At 36.6% G+C, this 25,800-nt stretch overlaps 1 protein-coding gene across 1 annotated transcript in view; it reads right to left on the bottom strand.

Annotated features, from left to right (window-relative positions):
- Positions 1–25,800, bottom strand: part of LOC115234262 (suppressor of lurcher protein 1) — a gene marked incomplete at its 5' end in the record, with an annotated part of 296,609 nt that overhangs the window by 185,135 nt on the left and 85,674 nt on the right. The window contains one exon of the mRNA XM_029805194.1: positions 10,860–11,074. Within this exon, the coding sequence (XP_029661054.1) occupies positions 10,860–11,074 (215 nt within the window). The remainder of the gene's footprint in view (positions 1–10,859; positions 11,075–25,800) is intronic.

Below are 25,800 nucleotides of genomic sequence, written 5' to 3' on the forward strand. Positions count from 1 at the left end.
ATATACTGTTAGTTTTACAACTTATAAAATTTCTTCAATTTCTCATTTAATGCTCATTTTTTCGGATCAACCTTTTTCATTAAATACCATTTTATCTTCATTACAAGATCTTTTTCTGACAGATACAGCATGACTTTATATCCTCAATTCCAAAATATTTTATAAATCCAATTTTACAATTTACGATCGCGTATTTTCTACGGGTGGAGCCCCGTATGTTTTTTTTGCAATCCGGTAATGTTACCTTCGAGAGTAGTTTAAGACTTTTACCCTAACGTTTCGAGACTAAGTTCGATTTCCGAACTTTGAAGTATCCTTCCCCGTCCCCTCCACGCCGAACAACGCCGCGATACTCTCATTCCGGTATAAATGATTCCCGTTTCCCCTTTTATATGCGAAATAAACTGGCTACTAAATTTAAATGGAGCCCATCCCGCGCTATCGACCGCCGGAATCGGTCGCCGGCGATACGGCAGGGTTCACGTTCCACGATTGTAGCCTTTTTTTTTCGTCGACAATCTTATTTCTACAGAACTCGATTATCACGCGCGTTCTCTCTGAGAAAAATGCCTCTAGATATTCTTGAGATCTTGATAACGCGCAATAAACTTCCGCGGGCATAAAGATTCTACTTTGGGTAAAACGATCTTAAATGTGGAACACGACTGAAATGTTACGAACAAGGAGAGAACGAAGAGGTAGATCTCTTTAATTGGGTCTCCAATAAATTATGCAATTATCGTATCTATAATTTATATACGTAGTATAAAATTTAAAATTATTATCGAACGCAATGTGATTAGCGCATCTTGGTTAAGCACATTACGTCCTTTCAGTTTTAATCCCTCGGTAGAATTGCCGCGACGTCTTTATTAAGGTGTTTCTCCGCAATATTCTCTGCTTTTGTGGAGTTTTGTTTGTTTTTTTTTTCTTTATTTTTCCTCTCAAGATTCTTATCTTTTTCCGCCTTTTCTCGGCGCCTTTGTGTACGCCGTCTCCTTTTACATAATTCCTTTTTTTCTTTACTAAAATTTAATTTTCTTCCGCCCCGTGTTCTTATTTGTCTGCACTAATGGTACCTCGCAATTGAAAAACATCAGGGAATCTTCTTCCTCTCATTAATCAGCATTTGTTTTATCTCAAATATTTTCATATCTTTGCTATTAAGATTGTATTTCTCAAGGCATTTCTGCAGATATATATTAAAATAATTTTTTTTAACGTTATGGAGAGATGCAAATAGCATATCCCCTCGTATATATGGGATAGTGTATGTTTTATTGTCTTGAGGTCTGGGAGAAAGGTGGAGTTCGTTAGTGGGATTGGTATATGTTTGTGATTCAGTCTGCACTGTGCCACGGTATTTGCGCACATATAATTATTCAGATTCGAAGAGTAAAACGGAATTTGCTTAGAGAGACCGGAACATTTTACTTAGCGAATGTGCGACTTTAGTCCGCGATATTTGCACGTTAAATTTGCGAGGTCAGAGAGAGAGAGAGAGAGAGCACGAATTAAATCCTAAAAATCATCAAACATAATACGAGTATTAAGGGTGTTTGTGCTGCCTCCGGTTTATCGCGCGCGCGCGCGCGCGTCCCGTCCATTTTCGAGAGCGCTACCGAATCGTTAAACCGAATCGTAAACGAAGTGTGACACGCGCGAGACGCGAATTAACGAAATGTTACCGTGGCTATATAACGCGTATTTTCACGGAATGTAACGCGTATTGCATTTTACGCGCGTTAAATCCCTTTCCCATAAGTCATTTCTCGATATACACGTGTACAAAAAGAAATTGTTTTTTTTTTCCCGCGACGAGAGAGGGCTTTTCTTAGGAAAAAATAGAGATTCCACGATGGAACAAGTTTCGCGCGAGAGTTCTTTTTGAAAGGGGGTGCCGAGCCCGATAATAAATTTACCGGGCGAGTTATTTAGAGCGATCGATGTAGAAAGTGCCGACGTGCTAGTTCCCCGCGATGCGGAAGATATGTCTTGCTGTTCTTTCGCTTGTACGCGTTGAAAAATGGGAATCTTCGCAGCGATTATGTCATCGTTTGCCCTATACGAGTGTGTTTTCATTTTGATGCTGGCAGATTGTTCTCACGTGCAAAACGCATGCTATACCTTGTGATCGGATTGTTTTGCATTAAAGGAAACTTTAATAGGAAATATGAATTAGTTGCAAATTAAAAATCTGAATTACGAATTATGCCAAATTTGTAATCGGTTTTATAATTGCGCACTAATTGCAATTATATATTTACAAACGTATTCACGAATATATGAAAAATATATGTGTAATTAAATATAATAAATAAACGAGAGGAAAATATATGTGCGTGTAATTAAATAAAATAAATAAGTAATATTATAAATAGTATTCTCTGTGAGTTAATGTATTTCACATGACAATAAATTAAGATTATCTGATATTTTATCTATGAAACGAATAAATTGCCGAATATTGAAAAATGATAACTGGGTATTAACGGAAAAAGTGACATGGAAATTATGCGTTTATTTTGGTATCAATCGTTCATATTTTAGACATTGCAAAATTGATTAATAAACAAAGCATGAGAAAGAGAGAGAGAGAGAGAGAGAAAGGGAAAGTAAATTATTCTCGACTCTCTTTTGTTAATCCATCAATAAAATGTCAAAATATTTAATAGATAACAATAGCATTCCCTTAATTATGCATGTTGTATTATTCATTAAAGTAGTTTAAACGCGACTCATTAATTATATCATACATGTATAAATAAGCATTTATGAATTTTATAAATACACACGTTTATATGTGTGCTCTGTGATTGTTAATTACATTTCTGCGCATTGTTATCATTCGGCAACATGGTAACCAGGTAATTAAGCGATGTGCATTTTGTACGATGTCGGTTTGATCAGCGTCGCACAATAGTACCGCGTAAGAGGGCGAGCATTAATTTGCTTACATAAAGTCGGTCGCATCTGTGCGTAGAGTCGCTAATAGAGGATCTTCCGGTGCTCGGGATCGTTACGTCAGAGACACCGAGCGGAGTCGCGTATTATCTTATATAAAGTATGAGAAAGCCAATTGTGCTCAAGCCGGATCCTTCTCCCTCTCTATAATTAAAGTTCGTTTTTATCGCGAACGAAGCCCTTTCAAATTGCCGCTTTGCGTGTTGCGACGAAATCTTTAATGACTACTTTAATGTGTCTTAAAATGATAAATATATTTACGGCCAAAAGAGAGCATGCGCGCAAATTATTACGCACGCGTAACACAATTTCTTTTTTTTACGTCAATCATGAGAATTGCGCAATGAATGACAAGCGCGCGTGAAATAAAAATAAAGCAGTATCGATTATTCTCGAGCAGCACCAATTACGCGTGGTGGGGAATGTGTGTGTGTGTGTGTATCGAGATCATTTTACAATGTTCGGGTTCTCTTCTATGGAAGCAGCGCGGCAAATTTTTCTGCGTTAGCTACTTTCCTGTCCGATTAATCCTGCAGTTCGTGAAATAAAAATAAAGCAGTATCGATTATTCTCGAGCAGCACCAATTACGCGAATGTGCTGGGGAATGTGTGTGTGTGTGTGTGTATCGAGATCATTTTACAATGTTCGGGTTCTCTTCTATGGAAGCAGCGCGGCAAATTTTTCTGCGTTAGCTACTTTCCTGTCCGATTAATCCTGCAGTTTAATCTTTTCTCATCTTGTCACACTTGCTTTTCATCTCTCTTTCTCTCTTCTTAAGTTAATCTTATTACGTAAGTTATTTTCCGCAAGGATGACGTAGACGAAAATCTTTATTATCCGATTTAATATTAAGAATACAGATTTTGATGAATGGAAGAATTTATTTAAGGCATCAACGACGAAAATGATTCGTGATGTCTTTGCATTCTAATTGCTATCTTAAAAGAATCCAAACATATTTCTTTTTAATTTATTTATATTATTAGATTATATATTATATAATATTATTATGCTATATACATATATGTGTATATATTTATTTATTATTATTTTTTCTACTTCTTGTTGAAAAATCTATAGAGATCTCTCTCATATTAGTATTATATTAATTCTATTTGATAAGCAAATTTGTTATCAAAATATTTCCAAGTTAGTTGTAGCGGAAAAATGTGTATGTTAATTATATAAAGTAAACATTTATAAAGTTAATTATTTAGCATTTCTCATCGACACGTTTATTCGAAGTTCACGTCGTTATAATTACACAATTTTCAAATGTTTTCATCTGAAATTAATTTCGTCGTTCAATCATTCATTCGGAGTCGACCTAGTATCGCGGGTAAACAACATCCGAATAAACCTGTACGCGACTGAGATTTTTGCGTTTTTCGAAACTATAGCCGCTTGCGCGAGCGTGTCAATATTTGTTTACGTCGTTACGGCTGATCAAACTTGCGCAACGCTACTGTCCCGTAATTTTCATTGGGATGCGACGAAAATCCAAGCCATGCGATCCGACGCCCATTATTCCCACGCGCGCGCAATTGGGTTTCGAAAATTAATTGCATAATGACGCTTGCGATTCATTATCAATCTATCCGCCTCGGTACAAATTAAGGCAATTGGAGCGATTGAGCTCCGGTATGCAATACGTTTGTTTGTTTGCGTTACTGCAATATGGTTTCGGACAATGGCAACGGTTGAAACGAGATACACTGCATTTCGTGTCACGCATTCTTCCCTTCGTGTTTGAGCTCTCGCTTCAGCGTGCATTTCGGGGGGGGGGGGGGGATAACTTTGCAGCGATAATGTTCGCGCGAACGTATTACGCGGATAATGCATTACCAAAGTTTGTTTTAAAATTATGCTCAGTCGAATCGCTATGCTACATTTAACGGGAGGGAAAACACGGGAAAGAGCGATACTTTAGCTTAGAACTACACAAATTTTCTCTCTCTTTCTTTCATCAAAATATTCGTATACCTTCAATATAATTCGTCAAATTAAAACTCGTGATATTATTCTCTTAATATTAAGATCTCTTGTGAGATCGCCGGTTACGAATGAACTATAAGCAGTTTGAATTGCGTGATGTGCTCAAACTTTAGAGAAGGCCTTTAAGTTTAATAGCAAATAGTTTAATAGCAAATAAGTAATGCGCGCGCGGAGGAAAACTTAAAGCGATAGAAAATAATTAATACGCGCAAGAAATACCGATTGTTGTTGAGAAAACGCATTTTCCAGGATTTTCTTATATTTATACGTCTCTGAAATAGTAGCCGCGCAATTTAATATTTCGCGATACAATAGGAAGAAATTTGAAATATACATACGTGTAGTGAACAATGTATGTATCGCATCTCCCCGCGAGGAAAAAGAAGCGAGTCAAGTTTAGTGCCCGATTCATATCCAAAGTACTCCCTTGCTAAAGGTATATGACTGACAATTTTGTCGAGACAAGAAAGCGCGATACTTTATATTTTCAAAATAAATTGTTTCAAGGTACTTATACCGTGTATCTCGCGTAAGCCTCATACACTTTAATCTTTGGCCGAAATATCACGCGCATTTTGCATATAAGCATCTTTCTCCTTCTCCAAGCGCTTTCATTAAGTTTCTTTACCGTCGGGTATATTCGTTATGATAAAACTCGTAATGACACTCGAAATTGTTTACTGGGGCCGTGAAATGGATAGACATCCCGAGTCAAAGTTTTGTACCTTCTTCTTTCTCTCTCCACTCAGCCTGCTTTCCGTAAGGTAAGATTTACGTTAACTCTCGACTCTCTGAAAAACTTTACGAGTTTTAAGTACTTTTCGCGCGTATCAGATGTCTCGAAGGTACGAGCAACTGGAAAATACCCACGGCTGGGTAGGAGACTGCATAGAGAGAGATCGCGATAAAACGAATAGCTTTTAGATCGATGAAATTGCCAAAAATATTATCAAGAATTTTATCAAATTATCGATGGACTTGTAAATGTCGAGAGATATACAAGTATGATACAAGTATTTTTTATTTTTTTAAATCGAATTTTATTTTTATCCAACAGATTTTACCGCGTGCGCGCGATAATATTGCGAATTGAGAGAGAGACTAGATTCTCAACAACAAAATTTTAATAAAGTAATCGGAAATTTTGTATCGTCAAATTTACCAATTATCAACATAGCTCGATGAAATCGCCAAAAAATATCAGGAATTTTATCAAATTATCAAACTTATAAATACCGGGAAATGTATTTTCACGCGACTTTAATGACTCAATTGACGAGAGTGAATATTTAATAGCTCTACATTAAAATAAATTAATTATTAATTAATAAAGGATATATAAGAATATCTTTCATTTTATTTGTAAATTAATTTTTATTTTTTCCAAGGAGTGTTTTATAGCAGATTCTCAACAAAAAATTTTAATGGAACAACTGGAAATTTTGTATTATCAAATTTACTGATCGCGCGGTGTCTTTCTTAATAAAGACGTTCACGCTCAGCGAATAACGAAATATGCATTAGCGCGATGCGCTCTAATTGCCGGAAGATATAAAATGGATCCTGATAACGGAATATCGACTAAAGTCGATATCTCGGAGCAGGCCCGGCGCTTTTGGAGTAATTAGCCTGGCGTCACCGGTAAGAGAACTTGAAAATAGTCTAGACTAAATCTCCCACTTTATAATCAATACCGTGCAAATAGCCGAAGGACTTTTCGACTTATTCTATATTTCTTCTCTCTTTCTCTCTCTCTCTCTCTCTTCCTATTGAGAACTTGAAAATAGTCTAGACTAAATCTCCCACTTTATAATCAATACCGTGCAAATAGCCAAAGGACTTTTCGACTTATTCTATATTTCTTCTCTCTCTCTCTCTCTCTCTCTCTCTCTCTCTCTTCCTGTTCCTCAATTATGGCACGTTTTATCAACGATGATAAGCGCGTTCAAACTCATTAGAATTTTGTCTATAACTTTACTAGATCCGGTAACACGTCTTGAGATAGATATCATTATTCTCCTATCATAAGTTTGCGCATCGTTCGGGCAGTTATTGACATCCCTATCTCTACATTTTGTTATTAAACTTTGAAATACACATTTTTCGGATCGAACAATGTGAAAAAAATAATACAATTCTTGTAAAATAACACGGCCTGCGAAATCTTACTTATCAAACTCGTCTCGTGTTAAACTTCCGATAATTATCTAGGGAAAACAGGAATATCCTTGTTAATTTCTGAGAGGAGAGAGAGAGGAAGAGAATTTGACATTTATATTATGTATCTGTTATACCACTGAAAAAAAATAAGCTGTTATATAACCAACACGTAACCAACGAGATGACGAATCGAAGTAGTGATTCACATTACTTTAACGATGAAACTGTCGAGAAGTCACTCAAACTCTTGGAATAAGGGTATAAAGTCCGGGGTGGCTCGCGATAGGGGCAAGGATCCTGATTAGCGTGCGACGGTTCAAAAACTTTTACTCCCGAGAGTCTGCGGAAGTCGTCAGTGTAACAGTGAGCGGGAGAAGCTCAAGTTTGCAAAAGAAGAAATCCTTTTGTGGGATTGGCTCCATGCCAGACATACCGCATATATTTTTCGATTATTACAAGATATTATAGTATTTAACCAGTTAATCAAAATATCAACGCTATGGAAAATAATATTTAATAACATATTTAAAAAAAGACGCTGTTATAATAATTCTCTCTCTCTTTCTGTTTTTGATATGATAGTAATGTTAACATTAATAATAATAATAATTATTATTATTATTAATGTTAACATTACTATCATATCAAAAACAGAAAGAGAGAGAGAATTATTATAACAGCGTCTTTTTTTAAATATGTTATTAAATATTATTTTCCATAGCGTTCTTTATAATCAATACCGTGCAAATAGCCGAAGGACTTTTCGACTTATTCTATATTTCTTCTCTCTTTCTCTCTCTCTCTCTCTCTTCCTATTCCTCAATTATGGCACGTTTTATCAACGATGATAAGCGCGTTCAAACTCATTAGAATTTTGTCTATAACTTTACTAGATCCGGTAACACGTCTTGAGATAGATATCATTATTCTCCTATCATAAGTTTGCGCATCGTTCGGGCAGTTATTGACATCCCTATCTCTACATTTTGTTATTAAACTTTGAAATACACATTTTTCGGATCGAACAATGTGAAAAAAATAATACAATTCTTGTAAAATAACACGGCCTGCGAAATCTTACTTATCAAACTCGTCTCGTGTTAAACTTCCGATAATTATCTAGGGAAAACAGGAATATCCTTGTTAATTTCTGAGAGCGGGAGCGGAATATTTTTAGCAATCGCGACGAGAGATGCGAGACGCTTTCGCAATTTTCTCATTAATTGGCGGATTTGGGGGCGAGATTGAAGCCGTCGGCGAAGAAGCGTAATAAATGATTTAGCTTGCAACGGTGACGTAACCATCATCTTATCAATTTCACTATACGTTGCTATATTTTTAATATTAAAAATTAATTATTGCTATTATATAGTTTAAGCTGAAAAAACCTATTAAAGAGATATGGAAAAAATGATAGCATGCGATGCGACTACAAATGTGGAAGAATCGAATGTTTATATTTTTAAAATTTCTTACAGAGCAGATTTTTGTGAATGAGAACATTTTATAATTAGATATTAATTTGATAAACCTCTTTTAAAACTACTACACCATATTTGATGTTTTTTAACAAATAATTTTGCGTCAATCATGATGTTGCGAATAATTATTGGCATGCGATCATACCATGTTCTTTGTCAATATTGCAACGTAACGTTGAAAACAAACAGATCTTTTTTCAGTTATATTTTGTTTTTGGTCTGATCCAATGGACGTTACATTGCGAAGATTAACGTTTGAAAATACGAAAGTTTTACGCACTGTAACATACGAGTACAAACTGCAACACGAGTAACGTTCCCGTGCAGTTTTTTATTTACTTGTACTTTTTCATATGATCAAAATTGCGCGGTGTATTAAAACAATTACGCGTTTGAAGTTTATATATTTAATCCATGTGATATTTTTTTTTATCACATCGAATATCTCTCTGTACTCGAGATAAAAATTTATAAGATTTGTTAATTTGTGGAAAAACTGTCTTATTACTCGGTGAAGAATGATGACAAGAAAAATAAAAATAAAAATGTGCAACCAACAACTGCAAAGAAGAGACTAAAAACAGTTTGAACGTGAGACGTGCCGGGGAAAAAGAGGCATGCCTTTTGCCGATAGCATCATTTTTCCCGCTTATACGCCAACGACGTGTTCGCCGGATGATGGATCGAACAAAATGGATTCGTGACGTTTCCCAGGTAGTAGGGATGACGCAAGTGTATTTTTCTTATGTGTGCGATATGTCAAGAGCTTTATATTCCATTTATTTAGTCGCAAATTTTGATAGAACATCGACAAACTATATAATAACTATTACAGAATTGAATATTGATTAAATTTACAATAATTAAACGGTTGCCTTTGACAATTATATATTATATTGAAACTTCTATACACCTATATATTTGATTGGAGGTTCAGGACACGATATATAAAAACTGTCTAGATAATGCCGAACGCAGTAAGTTAGCGATCAGTCACTTAGTTTATTACTCTTCGCTTAGTATTTGCCAATCTCGTCCGCTATTATCTTACGTCGAGCTAAAATGTCACATAAAGATAGATTGCAAAATAATGATCTACAGTCGATCAAAGATTGGCACTATAAAAACAGATACGCGCAGATTCTGGCGCAGGTATATCGCGAATAAAGATCTGGCATTTTTTTTTTTATTATGAGGAGTACAGAATTTTTCACACGCGGGAAAAAGGGTGGCAGAAACATAAAGGGGATTTCGCAGCCGGTGTGTGCAGAACAAAAAAATAGTACGATTCCGAATTGTAGAGGGAACTCACCCGCGCGCTATGGCAGAATTATGTCACTGTTATTCCTGGCATACGTAAGCCGACTGCATACATGTGAGTAAAATAAAAAGTTCGCGACAACATGTGTTTAAAGCATGTGTCGGACAGTTATGTTGCGTGAAACGCTTACTAACGAACCGTCGGCTTAAAATCCGCAAAATTTGAGATCATTCATACCGGTCTAAAAAAAATTTTAGCGACTCTAATCTCGCGAAATTGCAGATTATTGCGGAGAAAAGTTTTATGAACCATTTATCATCACGAGTTACGGAAAACTGTTTAGCGATTTCGATGATCTCATTCCTTGAGCATGTACTTGTGTCTGTTTGTGTGCATTTGTGCGTGTGTCTGCGTGTATGTGTGTATATGTTATACGTTAATTAGCGTCATTCGAACACGGACACGTTATCAGGCTACTCGTAGCGATCTTCTGATAACTTGGAAATAATTTTCTGATCAAGCGACTTTGAGTTTGAAGCGAACTCGAAAAAGTTTCATAAAACGAGATCTAAAATTTCTCGATAGAGAGGCAGCAACTCAATAAGCGAAGGTTGAATGAGCTTTCTCTCTTTCTCTCTCATTTTCGAGTCAAACGAGTTTTCCACTTCAGGCGGAGAAACGAAAAGGTTTTCGTTTAAAATGCCATGAGTCTTAATTCAATTTATTTCTCGTCCTAAACTTGTCTAGAGCGTGTAACGTTTTTGATCCACTGGAAATGTCGATTTCTGACGATACGAATGGTTGAGTATCTCTCATTTCGAATGGCAAAAAGTTTTCACCGAAACCTTTTTTCCTATATATATACATCAAATTTCTCGCAATTTTTTAGTGATATATTATTATAAATAGCTATTATCATATTTTTGTAATAAATTTGAAAATTTATTAATTTGAAAATTTGAAAGATCAACTTTATATCTCGGGAAATTTAACTTACGTCTATCGATGAAACGAAATACTCCGGAGAAGCCGGTGGCATTAGATGATGGGCTCTCAGTGTGAAACTCCAGAATAAGCCTCGATCTTGAGCTGTAAAGGACTTGCGGGATGTCACGCAGCTCTCCGCAAAGCACGCCAGACCAAGGAGTGTACTCGGAAACGCCCTTGCCTTCCAGATGTAAAAATAGCTTCAAATAATCACCCCTGGAACAACTAAAAAACGCGAAAATTTTTAGATATATATCATTAGTTTGAACAATGTATAACGATAAATAAAATGATTAATCGAGCAGGTGGTTTTGACTGCTCGGCACAAATTGATACGAATTTGTCGCGTCGTGCGAACAAGTGCGCGATCAAATTCGATACAGAGTTTAATGAGATATCCCCGCTAAATTTGCACGCTAATATGTTCAAGATCCTACGTAGTTCGCATAATACGCGCGGAGTAAACTAATTGACTAATTACACTCGGTATGTTGAAATGGAACAGGTGTTCGCAAGTCCCACTGTACACAGATTATCGCAGTTCACCGTGCTTCGGGAACGTCTGCGATCCTGTGACTTAAAGCGAATACAATGCCGAAATTAGCGCGGCTTATGGCAAAGCCGAGAAGTTCATGCCCAGCGGTTTGCGCCGACTCGCAAAAACAATTGGTCGCTCGCAAATTAATTTGAGAATTCGTAGAAATCCTCTCCCTCGGACGAAACTGCTTTCACCCGCTATTGGCTTATCGATGCTTCGACATGATTAATGTCGAAATTGCTCCCTTAAAGTTTTGCCGTGTATTTTCGCGGTGAGCTCGAGCCTGTTTTACTCGACAAGGCGCGCGAAGCCATTAAATCGAAATTATTTACGGGCAGCGGGGGCGACGAGAGTGCGTTAATTACATCGTGCTACAAGTTCGGTTAGAAATTCACCGAGATATCTTAATGATCCCGTTACGCAACCTATTTATCACAATCGCGAGACAGGCCCTAATTAATCGGCAGGATACTCCATCTGTCGCGATATTTTCCGCCCAAAGCTCGCGATAAAAGAAATTAATTTCATGCGTACGAATTTCTTCCCGGAGGACGTAAAAAAATTTTTCGCTAACAAATAATTTATCAGTACACATACGCAATTTGTCATCGTTAGCCGACGGGCTATCGTCGGGAAAAGATGTCCCAGGGGCAGCCCTGGGGAATAACGGGGCTGCGGGCGAATACGAAACCCGCGGGTGACCGCGCGTATCGACCGCGAGAGGTCCGCCACCATCCTGGCCTGGTATATTAATTTCTCACCTTAATTTCCCAAACGTATTTCCGTCGACGCCTCGGATCTTACGATTCCCGCACGGCCGCGTAAGATACGAGCGTGTCTGCGGCGGTTAACGTTTGACGTCGTTAACCGGAGCAAGGGAAGGGACGAGAGGGAGAGGCGGTCCTCGGTAACATCGCGCCTCTACTGTGTCAGGTAATGAGATAGGGATAGACGGATGTTAGGGTTTGCAACGGCGGTCCTCGCTTGGTCCTTCGACGGGTCCCTGATGACTAAATTCGCGAAAGCTCCCGTTGGTCCAACGAAGATAGGGGGCCAACATCAGGAGTGAAATTACATACCCTTCTAAAGAGTGTTTGTGCTTGAGTGATGGATGCGCGATGTCTAAGAGAACGGTACATTAACGTTGAGACGCGAATCAACAATGCACTTAACATATTCTCGTGCAATATTGTTTTAGTCAGAGACTGAATACTAAAGTAATTTCGCTAGCTATTGTATGCCGGTATCGTGGCATTTCCACCCTTATATAAAACCGCGATGCTCGTTTAATTATACCGGGTATCGGACGTCAAATAAATTTTCATAATATTGGTGTACCGGTGTATAATACCGGAGTATTACCGCTATTATATTTTTGAATAGTATTAGAACGGAAGTTAATAACGACTTTTCTTTTATAATATATATGTGATATTAATATTAATGATGCTATTATAAAATCAAATATTAAACAAAAAGATTAAAAGATAAATATTATAAAGAAATATAAAGAGCGTAAAGCGCAGATAAGATTATTTAATTGTATACAATTGTAATTAATTATAAATTCTGGAATTTATATATGTTATTTCTTATTTGTAATTTCTTCTATAAAACACACGCATGAATCAAGAATATCTATATACAAATCTGATTAGTTTAAGATAATAATTTTCTAAAATATTTTGTATAATAATATGGCATTATTGAAAAAAATATGTATATATGTATGTTATAATGGCATTTGTATTAATCGATTTTATTCGATTGGAAAATCGAAAAAATATCTGCATATAACTGCTTTTTATATTAATTTCAATTTTTGATATCAACGGAAGAAGGAAGTTTTAACCTTCTAATATTAACTTTACATAGCCCGGAAATTCGCAAAATATAAGTGGCTCTATAAATCAAGATAGGATACGGAACAACGACAGGAACGATTTAGCAAGAGGGGCAGAAAAGAAGGGAAAAGAGCAAGATTCAGGAGGGCCGAAACAGATCGGATAGATTCAGATCGAGGGGTGACATTCGCATGGGTCAGAAACCGAGATGTCTATAAAGTTCGACGAATCAAGATTTATGCGAGTCTTTCCTGAGATTCGTATATATATATTATACGCGTGAGTATATCATAATACGCTATGTTCGCGTTCTCGAGGGAGATAGAAATATCAACGGTTTGTTTCGCACAGTTTCGAAAAACTCGCTTGTCAAACGGTACACCGAGAAAGGCTGAAGCCATACGTAGAGAGGAGAGAGACCCGTGTAATCCAGGACTACTGCCACTTCAACGTTTGCGTTGCTTTACACCGTTTTGCTGTCGGTTCTCGTGGCGTGACTTTTCCCTCCTCCCCTTCACTCCGCGGTTGGTTGCACTGACTGCCGGTTGCCGCAATTTATTACGGTGGTTCGGGAAACGAGTTTCTCACTTTCCGCGCAATGGTCCAGCGATATTTTCTAAGGTGCGGAGAGAGGAAGGGGAGGAGGGACGCGAAAACGGGAAATCATCATGAACGACCGTGATGGTCGATCGGAGAGAACTCGGCGGAAAAAATAAATCGAACCGCTGATGAATCTGTCGGATCCTTTGGCCACGTTGGACGGTTACGAGTTTTATGAGAGAAAAGCGGATGACGGTGAAATATGGCTGATTCTTTTCCGCCTTTCCCCGCCCTCCCCTTACCTATTTTTTTTTTCATCGTACGTCAAAAAGTCGAAACGTGGTTGAAATTTTATTATGACCGAAACCTGTATGGTTGTGGTGCCACGCACGCGCGATATTAATGGAGAGAGCTTCCCGTTAATATTAGAATGTACAGCGGGTTTCGCACAGTTACCTCTTCGCCCCCCCCCCCCATTGCATTATTCGTACATACATATATCAAAATGTCGAAATGCGGTAAAGCGGAGGAGAAGCGCTTACCTTCGTATATAACGATTGAGTCGTGGTTTCCACATAATTTCACCGAATATATCAGATGAATAGAAACGTTCGCATCGATTCTTTCGTGCTAGCCGCAAACATGGATATGTATAAATAAATGAATGCACGGGGAGTAGAACTCAGGAAAAGTTGAGCAGGAAACTTTACAGACTGCTGTTATACGCGAACGCACCATGATGTGCTATCGACTACCAAAAGAGCGTTCGAAGGTAAACGTATTTCCGAGATAAGACTTGTAAGTTCTTTTATTTTGCGATATATATTTTATATGTAATTTATTTAGACATATCAACTATTTAAATACAGCGATCTATGCGATCGATGTGACGAACACAGTTTTATCGTTGCTCAGGCAGTGGCGACTGCGGTTAGTGCTCGATATTGGCTTACGTTAAATGTACCAGCGGCTATGTGTTGAAGCTAAAGGGTGCAAAGGGAGAGAGGGAGAAGGGGGAGGAGAGAGAGAGGAAGAGAATTTGACATTTATATTATGTATCTGTTATACGGTAAATCATTTTAGTAGCGTGGAGTTTTGTGTCATACATTTTTGTATCATCGGTTATTATTACAGCTATTCTGCGATAAATACAAATTGCAAAAAAACGTATATTACATTTGTTCAGTTCCATTCTTCCAGAAGAGATAGAGACTCAAAGTTAAAAAGCGGTCTCTCCGTCCTGATTTAACTGACGTATGAGTAACTTGACAGATCTGAGGTTAATGTACCATTAGGAGCTGACATTTTGCCGATTTCCGGAACTATATTCCGGTATTGACGTCCCAAAGGTTTTCTCGCGGCCGTCGTATATAACACGCTAACCGTCATGGTTCTCTTACACCGCCTGATCCAATCACGTCGCGTGATTTAATTCGAAATGCATATACCGGAGCGAGGTTACATATACATTATATGTCAAGGGACTTACCCCAAATCTAGCGCCCGCGGCGTTTTACATGTTCAGCCTTATCCTGGCAGTGAGATTAACTAATCGGTCGCGCACAAATACGTATACGTTGTAACTTGTCCCCTCAGTTTCCCCCTCCCCCTCATTCCCTTCCCGAAGAGGGAAGGACTCGAGCTATCAGCATATATATATATCAGAACTTGGTTATCGAAGGGATGTTTTGTTACAAGAAGCATGGGTTTGTTCATATATGACGATTCAATTTCAAATTTTACATGACTCAAATTACAGATACCAAAAAACGATAGAATTGAAAGAAGTAAGTAACGAATCCAATTGATTAACAAACCTGGCGCATAATATTAGGAAAAACTGTACTTAGAGATGTGTTAATTATCTTTTAAACGATAATATTAGAATTTCAAGATCACTTAATCGCATCGTTTTGATCGAGGACTGTTTGTGTAATCTAAGTAACTATATGCTCCGCGCAATCGTTTAATTTTCATCCAGAAAGTTTGTTTTTTAAATCCCTTTAATAAATATTTTTTGCGTTAATATATCATTTATATAAATTTTCAAAAATGTTTACAAAAATTCAAGCGAATACACTTTTGACACGTTGTGTAATTTATTTGATATATTATTTATTTGTGTGTATATACACACACACATACGAACTTTATATTCTCTAACTTCTTTAGTTTTAACATTTTGTTGCATTTTTTACAGAGCGAAGCTTTTGAGTGAAGTTGTTATACCTAGAAATATGTATCTGGGGACGCCTTAAGTATGTACAACATGCTTTTATCTTTGCTTTTTATCGAGCAAAACTATTATAATGTTATAAAGTTTAAAAAAAAAAAATTAATGCGAGGGTAGCACAGAGTAAGAGATATTTTATAGAAAGAAAACCATAAGAGTCGTCGCAACATATTAGAAAGTTTCAAGATCTCTTCTTTTTCGACAGGAAAAGAAGAACACGAATACAAAACAAATTATAAAGTGTACAGTATCCACCGTTCTTAAATGTAACCACTCTTTGCATGTAGGAATAGTCTTCGAACGAAAAGAAATGATTAATGAAAAAACGAATGCGTTAAGATTATTTCCCTAAAAATTACGATTTTTTTTCGAGTTACACAGATATTTAAAATTGAAAAATAATAAATTGTAAAAATCAAAATAAAGAAAGTATTTCTACTGAGATATATCCACAATCTGCACTCGTATTTCGTCAAAAGATTTAGGCTGTTTCGTATTTCTCTTTTTTTAGACAAAGGGTTACGCAAGCAGCGTGGCACTCGTAACTTTGTTCGTGGGCAACGCTCCGTCGAATCTTTCGTGGCGTTATTTCCGCGCAATTCCGGCTTGTAATTTCCGCAGGCAGCGGCGGCGCGCTTACGTGCAAGTATTCGTCGTGTTTTGTGTGATGACTTGAGAATTCGTGGAAAACCTCGCCCTATTACACCCGCACAGGTCAGATTTGATATATCTTTGACGAACACGCGTATTTTATTTCGGGTACTTCTCATTAGCCGAAAAATCGCGTAGAACTTCTTCGAGATACGCATCCGCAATTATCGATTTTGCTGTTCACGCTAATTGAATCCATAGGGGGACATTAATTTTCTTTCTCTTTTTTTCTCTCATCACTTGTGCGATATCCCAGCGACGAGATTGGAATCACGTATTATTGACTCTAGCAGCTAATAAGAGTAACTCTTCAAATATGTATAATCTTGCTCTTTGCTGTCAGTTTTTGTCTTTTGATTTTCGCATTTCTCTCTCGATATTCGTAACTTTGTGCGTAAAATTAATAAGTATACATAATTTTATTTTTGCAAAAATATAAAGTTAATCTTTCTGCTTTAATACACGGAGAACATTTCGCAGTATGAATTACACATAAAAAATATATTCTTTTGTACAACATTTATTATAAAGCTGGAATATAATGATATTAGAATATTTATTACTATAAAAATTGTAAATTATGCATTTAATTTACTGTGTTTGTTAACAATTTAAATTATGCATTTGTTTGTGCATTAATAATATTTGATTAATCACAATACTCTTTTGTAAAATATATAATATCATTGAATAAAAATATCGCGTGATTTCTATTATATGTTAGTATTGTACGTACCATGATTACAAAAATGTTTGGATTAACTTACACCTCACGGATCGTTTTCATTTTTACATATATTGTAGAGGGTACATTTTTAAGTAATACACGCTTTGAATTTTGTGGCAATTTTGTTTTAATAAAAATTGTTTTTCGTCATACTAAGTCGTCATACAGAAAAAAGTACAATTTAAATTTATCACACTTTGATAAATCTTCCGCTTGAATCTACTAAAAAGGGCGAAGACATAGAAACGAACGCGAACGGACAGCGCAGTCAGCCTTGCATTTTTTCTAGATAAGGCCTGAGGCGGTTTGGGCCCGAATCAGAAAATGTAGCTGCACTCAAATGGCTTTACACCAAATGGCTTGTACCGAGGACGAGCTCGTAAAAGACGTCTGGTCAGCGCTACTTTAGTACCGCGATACGCGCGTTCCATTAAAAGACTACGAGAGTATTGCGCCTGTGTCTGTATGTATATGTATATGTGTATGTATGTGTACGAGCGTGTAAGAGCAGCAAATTCTCTTCCCCTCGTTTATCTACGCAGTGACGACATGCCTACACAGTCGAGAGCATGTTACTCGCTCTTTAAATCGTAGTCTGCAAAATAGAAAACTAAATAACGACGTTAACACTTTTCTATGAAACGCGACGCAAAAAGAATAAAATTTTCTTTTGATTTATATATATATATATATAAATCAAGAATTTATACATATGTGTGTATGTGTGTATCGCGTTACCATCGTATAACTAAAAATATAATAGTGCATATGTCCTAGTAAGTGGCAGAAATTAATTCAAACTGTCAAATGTATTTAAAATATTTAAAATATTTGCAAATTTAATATTCATAAAACACACGTTTGATACAAGAAAAATTTAATCGGCATCAGAAAGAGTCCTTGAAGAATACCGAGCTCTCGCTCGACGATAATTTTATTTTCCGACTTCGAATCGTTACCCGCTGATTTCTCTCCAGGTTTAGACTATCGACTTTCCTCCCTCAATAAATGTGTACGAGCGTGTAAGAGCAGCAAATTCTCTTCCCCTCGTTTATCTAGGCAGTGACGACATGCCTACACAGTCGAGAGCATGTTACTCGCTCTATAAATCGTAGTCTGCAAAATAGAAAACTAAATGACGACGTTAACACTTTTCTATGAAATGCGACGCAAAAAGAATAAAATTTTCTTTTGATTTATATATATATATATATAAATCAAGAATTTATACATATGTGTGTATGTGTGTATCGCGTTACCATCGTATAACTAAAAATATAATAGTGCATATGTCCTAGTAAGTGGCAGAAATTAATTCAAACTGTCAAATGTATTTAAAATATTTAAAATATTTGCAAATTTAATATTCATAAAACACACGTTTGATACAAGAAAAATTTAATCGGCATCAGAAAGAGTCCTTGAAGAATACCGAGCTCTCGCTCGACGATAATTTTATTTTCCGACTTCGAATCGTTACCCGCTGATTTCTCTCCAGGTTTAGACTATCGACTTTCCTCCCTCAATAAAGCAGTCGCGCATTCCTCTTTCTATACGTCTTATTCCTTCTCCCGGTTTTCAATGTTCCGTGATATCTTACTGGGCTTATAAAAGCTTTTATCGACTTAGCGGGATTCTCGCTGGACGTTTCAAAAGAATTCCGATGCCGGCCGATATGACCGATGAGTCGACAATTCCTTGATGCGTTTCATTTAAGAAAGAATTTGACGCCATATTTTCACCATTATAAGTAAATGGCCAGCTGCAGAAAGACACAGATATTTCTGGACATATGCGAAAAAAATTATTCACAAAAATTCGATAAAAATGTACGACGATTCTATATTGCCTATACGACTGGTTTTGGCTGACCAAAAATCGAGCTTAACTACTTGTCGAACGATCTAACGACGTATTGCGTGAGTATTGAAATTGATAATACAAATCTTTCTATTCTCAATGAGTAGCCTTAATGATCATTTACATGCTCATGTCACATCTCCCATTATCGTAATCAGTAATTTCGTTAAACATAGATGTGACTGGAAACGATATCATTAATATCCCGTGGTATCACGTATCATCATTACGATCCGCGGCAGATGTTGAGTGAAATTCTCTATATTATCTTGATACATTGTGTCGAAATGTATCCGACAAAAAAGAAACGTTATCTAATTGACCTTGTAATAGTCGTAAGTGATCATTATTTTTGTTGAAGTTAATTATGAAAAATCGTATCTCTCTCTTCTTTTTCTTTCACAAACGCACAACAATGTAATAATACAATAATCTGAAAGAAAACCATTATTATTTTGTTAGATAAGCTTTTTTATTAATATTTATAATTATTGCATAACTGTGTAAATTATTTTTATTAAATAATTATTTAAATCAGTTTTCATATTATCATTATATTCATGTTATTGCTACAATATATAATAACATGATAAAATACATTAAAATAATCCTTTTTGCAACTTTAATCGGAAATTCTCAAAATTATGAGACGTGATAAAGCAATTTGGAAAAGTCGGAATGGCATTCAGATTTAAAAAGATTACGGGAAATGAATATTCTTTTTGTTGCGTTCAAAAACAGTTATCTCTTGTTGAACTGTGTTATATCGTGTCACATATCTTGAGACCGGCGTCGTCAAAAACCGACAGCCTCAAGCGCGGTAATCCTCATTGTTTGTAAAGCGTAAAGCGCAGCAAAGTCCTGTATTGTTTTCCCGGATGGGTGATGGTGTCCGTCCATCGCTCGATCTGCGGATGGCTTAGCCTACGCGCGAGCCTAGCCGCTCGCAATTGTACTCACCGCGGGTGCGCGACAATGGAGATTTAGGAATGCGAGGTCAGCTAAACAATGGAGCTTTATGAGAACCCTAAATCTACCACAATGGACGGACGGTTACTACATCGCCGTGTGTCGTCGTGCGTTCACGGTACCGATCGATATTTTAAGGTGCTCTTCGACTATCCCGCGCCCACGTGACACACGGAATAAACGGAATTGCCGTCTCTTTTAATTCATCAAAGCGCACGTCGCGACTTGAGTGCGTTAGCCCAATTCAAACATCGAACCCGTTGCAATGCGAAACATCTCGTGCGTTATTAGCACAGAATATACATACATGCTCGCGCATCTCGCGTAAGACGGTATTCTGTAATTACCTTGTCTGTTTATATAGAACGAATTTCGAGATACTGTTCCTATATAACGGTGAGAATTCCCGCTTCCGCCAATTTATATTAAATTGCGTTTATTAGTTTATAAAATAATTTAATTACGATTCCAATTAAAAACAGATTTGATTATTTATTAATTAGTGGGCAATATATTTCTCCAGTGAGAGACCGCGCTTCGTTCGTATAATATGTCTGTTACTTTACTTGCATGAGATTCAAATCGTCGAGTACCTGATTTTCTGATTAAAAGACTCATTGACGATGTGCGGCGTCCTCGCGTCGGAAAATACGATCGTTAAAAGAGTTGCCGGGCTTTGTAATCACTTCTGATATTACTCTCATCGATCGTACCACCTTAACCCGTTCCTTTGAAATCATGACAGCCGCTTTGTAAGAGAGAAGAAAACTAAGCTATCAGCCGTATTCTAAACTGAAAATATGAATATTTGAGACTTGAAATCTTTCAAGTCAAAGCAGAGCAAAGATTTGTTCACAATTCTAGAAAACACAAATAGATATATAAAGTTTCTCAAAACTTGTAATATGTATTTTACGATGCATCGATCTGGCTTGAATATCCAATGTAATCTGAATCATGTTTGAAGGGAGAATCCTTATCCGCATTGGAAGAATAATATTCGAAATTGTTACGATTTACTGACGCGAGGGCGTGCCGGTAATCAACCTGGCGTGCGGATAATCGTTACCGGGTATATTACATCGGGCCTTAGGTATGCATGTAATGTTGCATCCGCTCGCTCGACAATGGCCGCAGCCAAATACATTACGACGCACGGATCGTATCGTGACTCTCTACGATAACTTATTTCGACGGAATTCTGTAATTTGAGTACGCAAATATTATCGTTGTATTCTGAATAATCATTGTTATTAAACCAAGCGGCATTTACGGTAACAGATAGCGTCTGCGGCTTCCTTTCCCAGAAAATACGGCCACTGTTCTTCCCTTGATCCGTGAATTCTCTTTGTTAAAAGAATTATACTTTATAACAATACGTATCACAGTACAAAGACAGAAAACAGATTTAAATGATACTCTCTCTCAACGCATAATCTATTCAAAGAGAGAAATAAAAAAAAAACTCGGAGACTCAACTTGGAGACTGCATCATGAGAGATGACTTATTTAAAAATAAGTTTCCGAAATACCGATGAAAAAAATCGTTTCGATCTTTTATAATATAGCTAACATGGTATCTTTACTTTGTATGTAAATACGATAGATTGAAGTAATTCAATTGATGAAGAATATTCTGTCCGATGTGTCTTTTCGTCTAGTTATGTCCTTCGAGGATAAAGGCATTTATTCTGCTGATACGACGCGTCCTCCGGACTGTCTCCCTTTGGGAATACGACTCCTCGACGATGAAAAGTGGTCGCCTTATGCAATAATTCAAAAAGCAGCGAGAGAGCGATATGTCTCAACTTTTCGTCATTGCCTTTATTGGCGACATCACGTCGATGTATCGTAATGTCCCGTTTATTAGACTAGCGCGCTTAATAAGGCTCCTTTTAAAGAAGAAAATTTTATTGCCTGTACTCATAGCAAGAAAATCATAATAAAGAACGATGTTGCATAACGATGTTAATCCGTAGTTCTTTAACGAGCAATGCGCGGTACGTTATGTTGCAGCGGCGCTTTCATTACTGGCACAATGAATGAAAAGTACTCGAGAACATTTTACAAGCTTTCTTCATTGAAATAACTAAAGTATAAAAAAATTCGTATATATTAATAAAATTATTAAAATTAATATTTAATATTCAATCATTATTAAAATTAAAAAGACATTATGAAATTATTGAAATAATAATCTGACAAAAACGTCCTTTGTGTTTTATTTTACACTAATTATACACCAATATTATCTTGATTGCACGTATTATAATTTTTTTGCGAGTTAACTTAATAATTTATTCTACGATATCACCATGTGTGTACTTATAAGCCATGTATCGACTTTGCAATTAGTATGTAATAGTTGTTAAAACATTTAGCGTACCCACGACACATGTGTACATACTCTGTAAGCATTTTCCATTGTATATTTCATTCCCGTGTGCATTCCCGCGGATTATGCCATGTTGAGCTGGAATGTTAAAGCCAGATAATATTGTCGAGTTACCGCAGCTTCGTACCATTAATCGCTATCCAAAAGGAGACCGTTTATCTCGCGACTAATACCCTCTCCTGCTTACATTCTAGATATGTATAAATATAAATTGTGTTTAATGTATAGAGTGAGGGATTAAATCTAAATTAACTTTGATTGTGTAAATTTTGAATAAAAATTTCTATTTTACGTCTAATTCGATTAATTTATTCGATATTTATGCATTTAATTAAGACACTCTTCAATTTAACGCGCGATAGACCAGCATCTATATGTATATATAGGACACTATCTCAATTACTTAGCTTAAGCACATCGGGAATTGCGACCCGCAATTTCCGTTTGTTTTCCCGGAAATGTCGCACGGAACGAGAAAATACGCGAGATTTCGAAGTATAATCTCGACTAGTCGTTAAGTAGACAGGAGAGCAGAGTAAGTTCGGCGCGCAACAATTTGTTCAAATCCTACGAAATCCCGATCCGCGCGCACGGTCGACCAGCCAAGTCCTCGGCAAACACCACTAAGGGACTATCTTGGTGACAGGAGATTTGTACTCTCGTGCGCCACACGGGAGAAAACACGGTATTCGGCTTCTCGCGATTTTCAAAAAATAGCGTCGCCCTCGGTATCCTCGTTAATACAACGCCAAACTCAATGAAATCGCGCGTCAAGATCCTTTTTTTTACGCGGTGAGATTTAGCGAGTAAATATATAAATAAACATAATATTAATAAATTTATGGATCAAATGTTGCGATATTTAAAGGATATTTTCGAATTTGGCTGATTCACGTTTTCGCATTTTATAATCACGCACAGCTGCACTCTCAACACACGGGTAGAATACTAGTTTAATACTCTTCCTGCACTTTGCACCATATGGCGTCTCGGAATTACGAATCTGTGATTCTTTCAATATCACGAGGGTCTTGCGGGAACATCTTAAGTGACCTCGGCCTTATGGTGATGGATAATAATCCAGAACGCATTTCTCAAGGAAGGGAGCGCTCAATATTCTCGAGATATATGCGTGACGTCTTACGCATTTTGATAAGCCTAAATCATCTTTCCAGCAATAAAAGGACTATATAATTCTTTGAGCAAACTACCGAGTTATTTGACAGTTTACTTTATAAAGGTTTAATATAAAGAGGAATACATATGACGAGAAGAATAATTTAGCGCGAGTATCAAACTGTAAAAGAAAAATGCTCTCTGATAGAGCGTTTCGTCCTGGATTTTGTGGATTGGTCGAATGGGTGGGTTTGAATAAGCGGGTTCGATCGCCGTACTCGTTACGTTTATCCAATGCGCTAACAATGGGAAGCTTTGTGGTATCGATGTCATTACATCGAGCGTCGAAGTTTCCCTCGCCGATCCCCACATCAGAGAAAAACGCGTACGCATCGATCGTAAAGACTATTCCGCGATAATCCTTCATTGTTTAACAAAGATCGAAAACGATTAAAAAGAGAGAGAGAAAGAGAATAAAATTTAAAGAATAACCGAGAAAGAATTCGATAGTCACAAACATTGCCGTATCAAATATTTATCGTAAAGATATTGCATCCAAATTTAAGAATGAAGAAAAAAAAACGCACAAATACACACACACACACACACACACACACAGCGTACATAATCACAGGTTTCTCAAGAACATGAACGATTATAATGCCATTGTATAAGTATGAAAAGCGTAAAAGGGTGAAATTTAACTCTGCATTTGAGCGATTATTCCAGCACGTGCCTTATTTTTCTTCGCGTCTTTTCCCTTGTCTACCTCGTTGTCGACAACTACTACTTATTTTTCTTCACCGTGGTATTACGTGATGATTTTCCCTTAGCAAACCATCGTGAAATAGAACGCTATTGTTTTCGAATCGAGTAATCCTTGTAATATTAGATAAAATTTGTTCAATATGCATAAAAAAATACAAAGCTGTGATTTTGACAAAAATTAGCCTCCGCTTGCATTCAATAAAAATTTCTTTTTTATCTTATACATATATTTTTAAATTACTCGATTCATTCACAGAAACTTATCTTGTCTATATCTTATTAATGATCTTGAAGTGTATTGTGGAGTCAGTTGTATTCTGAATTAAGTGGCCATCATCTTAGATTGCCGAGATGTAATTATTAGGCGATCCATAACTCAAGACCCTCGCATTTTCCGCGCGAAACAAGGTCAACCATAAACGACCTCCTCTTGTCTGTGTGAAACAAAGTACAAGTTAATATAATTTAACGCAATTTAATCCAACCTAATCCAACCTAATCTATCTTGTTCTGACCCTGAACCAACTACTCAACACTCCGTGTTTTTCGGTGAACTATGTTTCTCATAAAAAACACGGGGTGAATAATTAGACGAGATTAACTTATCTTCTTAACAATATTAAAAACAAATAAATATAATAAAATATATATTAAAATATATATAAATAAAACATATAATAAAAATTATACTTGATTTTTTACATCTTCCTTATCTAAATGAAGAAAGTAGAAGAGTGAATAATTATGTTAGATTGATTAGATTAAGCTTAGGATAGCTGATTTTAACTCGTTCGATCTTATTTCGCATAGAGAAAAAAATTAATTTTTGCCAAGATTGTTTTAAAGCATGCATTTTTTAAATCATTATTCTTGCATGATATAAATGTGATGTGTGTGTGTGTCGGTTAATTCTGATCAAAATCATCATTTAATGAGACATGTATCGTTTTTTATTTTTAAATATATTAGAACGATTCTATCCGATAGACGTCGTAAACGAGAATTATAAATATTGATTTTTATAAAATAAGTAAATATTCCTTGCGAGAGAGGACAAAAAATATTTGGTTAAATTCGCCGGGGGAGTTAATAATACATGGTAAATAAACTCCATAATAGCATCCGCCCGCGCGAACCGATTCACCCATTGTGTATCAACCGTATCCGCGCGAAGATGAATCCTGCACAATAAACTCGGACAACGGCTCGGTACCGGATATTTTTGTATACGCTCCTCCTGTACAATGGGCCGTATTTTTAGCCGCCGGGAACGGTGATGGCCTATATTTATATCTGAACGACGAGAGAAA

This window comes from Formica exsecta, unplaced genomic scaffold (genome assembly GCF_003651465.1).
Source record: "Formica exsecta isolate Colony F162 unplaced genomic scaffold, ASM365146v1 scaffold106, whole genome shotgun sequence".
NCBI classification, from domain to species: Eukaryota; Metazoa; Arthropoda; class Insecta; order Hymenoptera; family Formicidae; genus Formica; species Formica exsecta.